At 34.5% G+C, this 11,709-nt stretch overlaps 1 protein-coding gene across 1 annotated transcript in view; it reads right to left on the bottom strand.

The window, feature by feature from the left end:
• Nucleotides 1-7,932: 7,932 nt before the first annotated feature.
• The window catches only part of AGBE (1,4-alpha-glucan-branching enzyme), a 99,901-nt gene continuing 96,124 nt past the window's right edge, over nt 7,933-11,709 (bottom strand). The window contains exon 14 of the mRNA XM_081762544.1: nt 7,933-8,194. Coding sequence (XP_081618670.1) covers nt 8,147-8,194 — 48 coding nt within the window. The 3' untranslated portion in view covers nt 7,933-8,146. The remainder of the gene's footprint in view (nt 8,195-11,709) is intronic.

Below are 11,709 nucleotides of genomic sequence, written 5' to 3'. Positions count from 1 at the left end.
TTTTTTATTTGTTTATAAATTTAATATTTGTAATTACACATGAAGGTTTGATGTCTATACAAAGTCCCCTCCCCTAGAAATCAGAAAGGGAACGAGGTTTCGGGAAGTGTTCAGAGGTGCCTGTGAATTTTTCCCCTTTCCCCCCTTCAATTACCACACTGCATTGCATTATGATTCTTGATTTATGTTCATTTTTATGCGGTACAAATATGTTATCCTTAAAGTCTTCGTCCAAATAAAAGTTTTAATAAACGCACTACACATGAATCTTATTACTGTCTACAATTTTAACATTTTTATTAGATCACATATTAGCTGATGGTGCTCACAATGAATATACTGGCTTTTGCAGAAATCGTGCACTTCGTAATGCAACAGCTTTTTTGATTTCAAATTTACGTACAGAACTTGGGATAACTCACTTAATGATGCAAAATTAAAAACATATTGGCCTTGCCATTTTTACTATGTAAAAGATGTTTTTCAAATTACCTTGACATTGCACGCGTGAGTTCGTCTTCATTTGCGTTGAAGAGTCGATCTGGTTTAGAAGTATTCTGCGGCAAATAGCATTGTAGTGTCGTTGTAGACAGTGGCGGCGATTGGACGTTAAAAGTGGGAGGGGGGCAAGACATGATCTGAATATTTGCATATCAGTGTTAGTTTCCCTGGTTGCTTCTAACACTTTGCTTGCCGAAAGGTTGTATAACTAATAAGATACTATCTTTTTCAGTTAAAGTACTGTATATCGTATTTCGTATTTTAAGTAAATTGACAAGAGCAACGCAAGTAGGTACTAGCCCCTTTGTACTCTTAAACGACGAAAATGTAAGAAAAGATTTGATTCTTTGCTCATGAACATCTTAAAATCCTGTCTGGAAAATTGTGTGATCAGATTATTTAATAAGAAATTTGCAAAAGAAATAAATAGAAAGAATAATATTAATCATAGTAATGAATGATGCGGTTTGTTTTGCAAAAGTTATGTTGAAACTGGGGGTTAATGAACAGCTTATATTTTTAACTAACTGAAATATCCATTTTTCGCAAGGGTCAGATAAAATATCTATGTAAACAAACTGAACAACGAAAGAAAATATATCAGTCATTTTCTACTACGTTTACATGTCACAGTAAACGCTCCCCCTGAGATCCCCTGGTTCGAACTTTGAAAAAAAAATGCTTCGTGTTGGTCTGGGTCCTGGACCAAAATTTGGTAACTCTAGGACCACTCGTCTGGTCCCCAGGCCGCACACAGACCGACACACGCACAAACAATTTATTTTATTTATATAAGAAAGATTCCCGCATGCTATTAAACGTGTGTTTTTACTCTTAGAAAATGGAAGACAGTAAATACTACAAACATATGCTACGACATTTAAAGAAATAATATGCAATTGCAATATCAATTGCTTTGAATTGCAATTAAAACGCAATTCTTGTAACTTTACTAACTCCACGGAAGACAAATAACCAATATGTACACGCAACGGCAATGGCCTCATTTTTTCTATGAACCAGTAATATATACAAAAACCACATTTCCAAATTAAACCATATACACTAGTGGTAAATTACATTGCATTTCATTCGAGTTTAGCGTCTCTTTCAACACCAAGATTATAATGAGACTTGGACCTACTGTTTCACGTGGAATCCGAACCACATGAAACTATGCTGGGAATCGAATCCGGATCTTCCGGGCCAAAGACGCGTACGTTAACGATATAGCGACGAGATAGTTCCAGACAATATACAGTTAACCCTGTTTTTCTTTAGAATGAATATACTATGGTCAACTTTACATCGCCTTAAACTTTAAACCAGTGGTTCTCAAGGACCAGCCTCCTGGAGGGGACTTGAAGAACAAGCGAGGGATCACAAGCTAACGACAAAAATAAACTATAAAATTATCAATAAACTTAACAAATTTTACGTGTTTGATATTTCCTCTCTCTTAGAATCCCATTTGAGATTTTTAAGTAATTAAACGCTTAATAAATATAAACAGATGAAAACATGGTGAGTAGTTTGAGGTTTCGAGTTCCGTTCAGCAGCAAAGCTATATGAGACGTGAAGCTACAGCATAACGTAAAATTCTAATTATATAAATTCTCGCCGGGAATCAAACTCAGGTCTCCGGCTCCAAAGACGTATATGCTAATCATATAGCCATGAGGGAACTAAAGATGAAAATATGGTTATTATTATTATTATTATTATTATTGAAGATTTGAGATTTAATTCTGAATCTAAAATCATAGATGGGTCAAAAAATAGCACAAGGCCAATGAGAGAGAGGGATGTTAGCGAGAAGCATACAGAGACCATACACGTAGGAGTAACTTACATTAACCATTCACCTAACAGACAATGACGCACAGGGTTTGGCACTACTTTATCAGATGGTTCTCTCAAATGTAACCTAATTAACACAATAGTAACAAATTTTACTGCCCTAAAAAGTGTTCTGAACAAAGAGAAGTTCATTATGCACATTGTAACTAAGTTACAATAGGTTTATATCCTATCAGAACGGCGCATCCACCAAGTCAACTTTTGGAATATTCCATTAAGGTATCTTTCAACGTAGCTAAAGGAAACGTATGTGAATGAGTACAGAGTTCTCCGTAGCAGAATGGATAAAATCATGGTTCGATAACTACAAGGGCCATGGTTCGAAACCCGCCTCGGAAGCTGCAAATTTTTTAAATTCTTAATTCCTCAGTTCTCAAGATCTTTCTCTCCATTCGTAATCATCTGATGCTCTCAAAAGTGTTCTCCACCTTAATTCGACAACTGCCTAATGTGATCCTCGCAGTTTGAAACCTTCCCTTCTTCAGTTTCACAAAATCACAATTTTCGTCATAATACGAATGCTGTCCGATCATTTCTTTCCCAGTTCTAAATCTGTGTATATAAATCATTCCTCTCTGTCTCCATATTTCAATCTCTCTCTCCCTCTCTCAATGTCGCCCAGGAACTCATATGGCTTGAGATCAAACCTTCGACTCTTGAAACCAAATGTAAGCTCTCTAGCAATGTGCTATCGTAACTATAGGTTTGTTGCTAAAAGTAGTGTCATTTTAAATTTTATTCGGAGAGGGGAGGACTCTCCGCCGACAAAATTTTTCACTTTTTTATTGGTGTATTACTATACATTTGATCAAACAATGTGTATTTATGAAGCTCAAGAGGGGGGGGATTACACCCTCCTGTCCTGCCCAAATGACGCTCTTGGAACATTTACTTGCAATTACTGGAAAAAAAAACGAAATGAATCATTGAATAACACTCATTTCTATCAGTAGATATTCTCGAGCTGTGTGCGTGCATTACAGACTTTAGGAAGCACAAAACTTACTGCCGTTATTGACAATTTCCATAGATTTCTTAGGGACCATCTTACTAGCTTGCAGTCTTTAAAGAAGGGAAAGAATGAAGCTATGGGAAGATTGTGAGACTTTTTTTTTTTTAAATTAGGCTTTCAAAAGATGTTTTAGAACAAACGAATGATAAAGACTGTTTTAGAGCTATAACATTGTAAACTTGATTTCTGTTTTTTTTTTTTTTCGTCTGAATGGAAAGAGTGTACTACGTCACACACTCGCACACTGCTTTAGGCAAGGAGAGGTGGAGGAGTTGGTGTAGGATCGTACTAGAAGCAACTAATCGATTGAGAGACATATTTCTGGATGCATAAGAAAACGGGGCAAGAGTTTATTAATTTGGACTTAGAATTTGTGTAACAATTTCTATGCCGCGAAGTGTACAAACTCATTTTTCACACTGGCAACTATATTGGATTATAGATTATACTCTTTGATATTTTGTGGATATCTACTATTAAACATAAACGTAAATACCATATTTCGCTTCCCCAGCACCAGTGATTTGAGCTGCACATGCGTTCGATACATAGTGCGGCATTTTGAATTCAAGATGTCGCGTTTTTGAACATTTCGCACATTTTCGTCACCTACTAATCAACATTAATGCCAAATTTAGTTTTCCTAGCTTCAGCACTTTGGTATGACTATCCTTCCAATCTAGATTTTAAGCGGCCATCTTGGATTCAAGGTGGCCATACATTTTCAATTAAGCTTTTGTTTACATTTTGATCCGCCTCCATTTTGCACAGGGTTGTGATAGAAAGTCGAGACGTGCCCTATCTTTCATTTAACAAGAGCTTTCAAACAATGTGGTACGTAACCCCTCTTACCATTTGAAACTTTTTAATTGGACCCCACCTGGGACAAGACATTTTAACTTAAATCGTTGTACTTTAAAAATAATGCCACATTTCCTTTCCTGTTTCCACATTTGTCTCACCGTTTCCGATTTATAGGGGGTGGCCATGGACTTTTCAATTAGTTTTTGTTTATAATTTGACCCGCCGCCATTTTGCACAGGGTTGTCGTAGAGAGTCGAGACATGCTCCATTTTCTTTCATTTTACAACAGCTTTCAAATGATGTGCCGCTTAACCCAACTTGCCACTTGAAAATTTTGAGTTGGACTCCGTCTGGGACCCTGCGGCAAAGTTTTTTACCCCAAAAGTTCGTACTTGAAAATGATGGGATGGGTGTTGGCCGAGCTTTCAATTTGCCCAATCGTTTGCGAACAAATTACTCGTTTCAAACTATTCTACCAGGTAATTTTTTGTAACTTTTTCATTACAAAATATGTTGTAACTCACAATATTCCGCCCGGTGGCGCGTATAACTTTGGGATTCGTCTAGTTATAACATATCAAATGGAAACACAATTGTCTCCTTCGGATCTCAGCGTAGCCACTGCGTGACCCTTCCTTGTAAAAACGATACAGTATACAAACGTGAAAATTTTAGAGATGTTTACAGGAGTAGTAACTCAACTGAGACTGACAAAACAATGCAATTCAAAGTAAGTGACTGTTGGATACTATAGAAAGACTATATGAACGTAGGTCGCATCTTTTCTGAGTCATCAATAAATAATACATACATACAAATAAATAAATAAAGAATACAGATTTAACGGATCTGTTGTAACTTGGAATGTACAAAATTCTTAAACTTTAAACATGTACCAGGATGGCTGATTTACCCTTTATGTGCTTAATGTAATTACAAACTTATAAACTGATGAACGTAGTAAAACTTCTTCTTGATCAATAAATATATGGAGATTGAAACTTTTGTAAAATGAGCCAACGATGGTTGTTATAACAGGGTTTTTACAGTTTGATAATGAACAGTGAAACTTTCAAGTTTTCTAATTGAGACATACGTCCATTAATAAATTTTCTTGTCATGAGCAACGTAAAATAACCAATACATTATCGACTGTTCAGATATGGTTTGATGGCACTTGTCTGAGACTATTTTTTTTTTTTTTTAATCAATGGAGCTTGTATTTTTTAAAAAATGTAACCTGTGTGTAAAATAAAAATAAGAGTAAGACAAGGCCTCAAGGGATTACCTTTCATTTTTTTTTTCCTAGGAGGGTATAGAAACCTTGAGGCAGATTGGGACTCGAAGAATTTAGTTTTGAATTAATCCTGGTTTCATTATGCATGCATAACACAATTTTTAATACTACAAATTACAACACATTTGCATGAAAATCTTCACAATAATATAACAAAAGTAAGAATCAAGCTGTTGGAAATAATTTTCTTTCAAGACAAACCCATACATGTTCCGTAGAGAGAGGAAAACAAACTGGGTAATTACAGTGCCGACGAGTGAAGTTCCTTAAGTTCAGTACTAGGAATAAAGGTATACTATAGTACTTACACCATCTCCGAACCTCAGTCTTCTCCCATCACTTTCTTAAGAGAGGATATAACCCTTTAAGACGTGGCTAGCATTTAAAAAAGACTGAATACAATGTTAAACATTGTCATTACTGACTTCACTCTTTCTTATACAATTTGTAACATTAATAAGTGAAATAGACTTCAAATAGATTTGAAATTTCCATGTGATGTTTTATTCTTCTTTTTTGTAATATGTATAGCCTAACCACGTTGATTTGATGGCTGGTATTCTTCCAAACTATGAGAATTCAATACTCAAATTTGAAGTAGTACATCTATAACTGATTTCAATAGAGTAACCAGTTGAGAATGCTCCAAGAGCATTGCCAGAACGAACTTAAAAAGAATGGAGTGATGGAGCGGGAAGGATAACTGTGATTGTTTCTACATGTAAATCTTTTTATCTGCACCTTCTTCTCTTTCTTGAAAAAATTCGCAAGATATTATTTCTCTATAACTTATAGTTCCCGAGATATGGCCCGAGGGATACGGGAGATAGGTTCCGTATCTCCCGAAATACGAAATTTTTTTGGCCAATATCTGGGAAACGTTGGCCAGTGGCCAGTTGATCAGTGGTCATCGGTTACTATTTGGTACCAAAATGTTCACCATCCTCTTAGGTATTGATCAACATCATCTCTATAACTTATGGTTCCCGAGATATGGCTCCTTAAATATCTGGAAATCGCCCATTTTTTTGCCAAAATCTCGGGAACGGTAAGAGTGACGCGAAAAATTTAATCGCTTTCTCTGATAGTTTTTGATGCTATATCGAATGCAAGGTTCAAAATTGGAAAACAAATCGCAAATAACAGACAGACAGAGAATTCAGTAACGAACTTTTAAGTTCGTTGATAAGTTCAAAGATAGGACCTCTTTCTTGGACACTAAATCCCAAACCAAAAAGTCATTACTCGCTATACTTTACTGTTTTTGTTCTATGGCAATAAAAGTTGAAACCGGAAATTGTTAATTTGAACCATAATTGCATGAAACTGGATCTCGATCTCTATTTTTGCTCAATAGAAATCAGTACTGAAACCCGAAATAGTACTAAATTTCAACCACTTCTGATTTTGCGTAGTAGTAAATTTCAATCAGAATGTGATGGTATGTTCTCTTGCGACTGAATCGTTTGTAGAAAAACGCTTGTCGCTATCTAATATCATTTTGTTCTATGGCGATAAATATTTAAGTATTATATTATTATTTTATGACTATGCGTTTACTTGCAAATGATAGAAGATATGCTGTATATGTAGATAGATATTCTTGTAATTCTTAATGAACAGTAAAACCGGATTACAAATTACTGAAAAATGGTTTTAATAGAGAAAGCGTTCCCTGTTTTACAAGATTTATTACAAAATAAAGGCATTTATAGATATATAACGTAGTCTAAGCAGTCTTCCTTTCCAACTTTTTCCTCAAGTTTTAGAATTATTCATCACCCTCCTCAGCTGATATGATGTTTATACTTCATATCTTTCGTTCTGGTTAATTCCCTCGGCGCCAGCCTTGCCAAGAAAAATGGTTTTATGTTGAAAGGAAGTCGTACTTGAATCCTGCAGGGTTTGTATCAGGAAAAGGAAATAACCGCAAATTTTCGAACAGTGCAAGAATGAATCACACCTTTTTTAAGTGGAGGACATAAGTTTAAAATTTAGTCTCAATACGTTGAACGGTATGGCCTCTAGGCGACTACATGAGAACGAATGGACGGGCAGATATTTAAAAAATAACTTTTCGGCTTGTAGGGGATATGAAACTTGTAAATTCGTTGAAATCTTGAATTCGATTTTTCTTTTCACGATCACCAAACTTTCTTCTGTCCTATCATCGCTCGAAAGTGAAAAAGGTTTCAAAAATAGTTCTATGGTAACTGGTTAAATCAGCATTATGGCAAATTTTATGATTTTCTTTTATTACATTAACAGGTAGTAAATATACTCATTATTTATACTTGATTCTTTCTGAATATCACTTCAATAAATTAACAGCTTTTAGTGAAAAATTTAACTTCAATATTCTCAAAACATTACTTTTGGAATTGCCACTATATGACCAATTACCAGAGAAATAGAAAACCAGCTAAAATCTATTGAATTTAAAGGTTTGAAACTCAAGTTTATGGCTTTCAAACACTTTTTATTCTCTAGACAATAAACAAATTGTTCATCAAAAAATAGATTCTTAAAATCAGTACATTATTAACAATATTATACAAAATAAAATATGGCACTATCCTGGTTGGTCTTCAGTGTAAAAAAATATATGACGACATCTACTTCCTACCAAAAAACTTCTAGAATTCCAACAGCATAGTCATGGAAGAAGAAACTCAAGTTTCCCGAGCAAACACCAGGGCCGTGCGTGAAGGTAGGTAAGCCTAAAAAGAGCAGAGAATTACAGTTCATTCATTCATTCATTCATTCTTTATTCATCCATGTCGTACATTATTGGTCAGAGACTAGTACATAGGACTTGTCAAATAAGAAGGCATTTCAATATAATTGATACTACATTATTTTACAAACTATCATCCAAGTATTCATTAATATGATAATACATCTTGTTACATAAAAAATTAAATAGTTCATTTTTGAAGTTGCGTATGTTTTTGATATCCTTTAAATAACTTGGGAGCTTATTAAACAACTTAGCGGATATAGGAAGAACACTTCTTTTGGTGCACGCATAGTTTTGGTATGCTGTGAATATGTTGTTCTTTTGTCGTGTGTTGTATGAATGTACATCGTCAACATGAAGAAAGCTACTTTCATTTCTCTTTACATATATGATACTTTTGTATATGTACAGACAAGGCACAGTTAAAATTTTATTTGACTGAAAGATCCTTTTGCATGAGGACCTTGGTGATAGATTAAAAATAGATCTTATTGCCTTTTTCTGTAGACGAAAAGTAGTAACACTGGAATAGGAGGCTCCCCAGAAAATTATTCCGTAATTTAACAAGGATTGAAACTTACCATAGTACAATAACAGCAAAGTTTCTTTTGACACTGAACCACGTAGTCTATAAATGACAAAACAGATACGGCTTAATTTGCTGTTTAGCTCAGTAATATGTGCATCCCATGTAAGCCTATTGCTTATTGTTACACCTAAAAATTTAGTGGATTTTGAATAGTCTACATCAGTTGAATTTATCACAATGGGAGGTACTGTTCGAGGTGTACATGAGTAATGAAAATTTAGTGCTTTTGTTTTCTTTGCATTTATCAGCAGTTGATTCTGAGATGTCCATTTTATCAAACGCTCCACAGTTTGTTTTAATTTACTTTCTAGTTCAACTGTATTGTCCGCTGTTACAAGGACATTTACATCGTCAGCATATAGTACAATATGTTGGGGATACATATATTGAACAAGATCATTTATGTAAAATAAAAAAAGAATTGGCCCAAGAATTGAGCCTTGAGGAACACCAGCAGAGATAGTAGCAGTTTTGGATGAAAATGTGACTTGCTTATTGTTAATTATTTTTTGTATTTTTACTACTTGTTTTCTGTTTGTCAGGTACGAGCGAAACCATTCATGTACTACACCCCTAATACCATATTTCTGGAGTTTTGCCAGTAGAAGTGAATGTTGAACACTGTCGAATGCCTTGGAGAAATCAACAAATAAACCTACTGCATATTTTCCCTTATCAAGTACTGTAGAAACCTCTTTAATAAAGTTAAACAACGCTGTATCAATTGATTTGTTTTTTTGGAAACCATGTTGAGAAGATGAGATTAGGTTATGGCAGGATATAAAATTTCTCAAGCGCGATAACATTAGTGATTCAAAAATCTTCGAGAAAACAGACAAAATAGAAACAGGCCTATAGTTTTGAACATCATAAGTATTTCCTTTTTTGTGCAAAGGTATAACTTTTGCAGTCTTCAATCTGTCGGGGAAAATGCCTGATTCAAATGATACATTTACAAGAAAGCATAGTTGTTTCACTATTAAATGCGCACTCTTTTTTATAATTAGGGATGGGACTTCATCTATACCTGCAGAACGGGTAATAGAAAGCCTTTTGATACAGTCCAACAATTCTTCTTCAGTTACCGGAGTTACATACATACTATGTTTGTTGCATGCAATATTTGGCTCTACAGCGAGATCCGACTTTCCAGGTGGTAAATTCGTATCAAGAAAATACTGATTAAAGACTTCAGTAATGGCAGCAGGATCAGCGAAAGAATTGTTTCTATAATTAACTTGTGATATTTCGCGCATTGGAACAGTCTTTGATGAATTGTTTATTACGTTCCACGCACCTTTCATTTTGTTTTTATATCCGTGTATTATAGTGTCATTGTGGATTCTTTTGGCTGTTCGAATAACATTCTGATATATTCTTTTGTATGTTTTTATATGGGAAATAACTTTATCTGGTAAATTAACACAGGTTTTCTTAAGTTTATGATAATATACAAGCTTTTGCTTTGAAATTTTTATTCCTTGCGTGACCCACTTTTTCATCTTATTAAGATCTTTCCGTAACTGTAATGGAAATGCTATGTTAAAATTATGTAAGAAAACATCAACAAAATAATTGAATTTGTCATTAGCACTAGGTAAGTCGTACAAGGGATTCCAAGATTCACGAGATAATAGAAAACAAAAATAATTTATATTTTCCGTTGAAAATAATCTGGTTGTTCTCGTTATCGGTTTTGGACTTCCCTTCACCAGTTTCCCGGTAGGTATTCTACAATAAATGGCTTCATGATCAGAAAATCCAAGTTCAGTAACTTCAAAGAAACATTTAAGATTACTTTTTGGAATAATAATTTGGTCGATAGCTGTCTTTCCTTGACGAGTAGGTACGTTAATAATAGTTTGTAGTTCATATAAATTTATTATATCTTGAAATTTAGATTTATCAGTTGAATTCTTTAACCAATCTATGTTTATATCCCCACAGATAACTACACTACTAAATTTTCTACGTAAGTTCGCTAGAAGTTTCTCAAAATTTTTAAAGAAAATTCCTAAATCACCAGAAGGGGTCCTATAGATACACACAATACAAATATTTAACTCTTGAAGTTTTGATGCGACTACCTCACAATGCATTTCAACGCAAAAATTCCGAACGTCAATCTCAGTTGCATGTATATAAGAGCGAGCAAAAATTGCGACACCACCTCGACTTTTGACTGTACGAGAGTAGTGAGTAATAATATTAAAACCGTTTAAACTAACCATATTAATGATATTTGCATCTAACCAGTGCTCACATATACAAAGAAGCTGTACATTTGAGAAGTCGCTTTCCAACAATACCTCCAGAAGATCAATTTTGTTCCCTAAACCTTGCACATTATGAAAAAGAAGGTGTAAAGAATCAGTATTTCCTACCATAAAAAATCATTGGATAACATCTTACGCATTCTCTTCCGTCGTTCTATCTTTTGAGCATTTTCAGTTATGTTATTACAATCTTCTGCTTTATGCACTGAACTACTTGGCCTTTGTATTAAGCTAATCCTATCAATATGATCTACTCCTACACTACCACACTCTACGTTAATATTGGAGTATGTGTCAAGTGTCTTGCATACGTTATTGCTACTGTCTCTTACTACAGGTGCTAGACTTTCATTATTGTCTAACGATGTTTGCCATGGTAAAGGGATGACGCTTGTCGAGACTACAGATGATGATTCTACAAGTTCAGCAAATTTATTACACATTGAACGTTTTCCAGTGTTGTTTAAATGTAGTCCGTGTTTAGTAAAATTATCCCTTTCCATAAAGCCCAAATCAACGTACCTTACATTACAATAACCTTTGCATATTTTGGAAATTTTGCTGTTTGTTTGTTTTAAATGTACATTAACACAGGAGTTACCGTCTATGTGGAATACCTGCTACAATTAC

This window comes from Thermobia domestica, chromosome 6 (assembly GCF_964235325.1).
Source record: "Thermobia domestica chromosome 6, izTheDome1.hap1.1, whole genome shotgun sequence".
Classification (NCBI taxonomy): domain Eukaryota; kingdom Metazoa; phylum Arthropoda; class Insecta; order Zygentoma; family Lepismatidae; genus Thermobia; species Thermobia domestica.
This window is presented reverse-complemented; position numbering and strand designations above follow the sequence as displayed.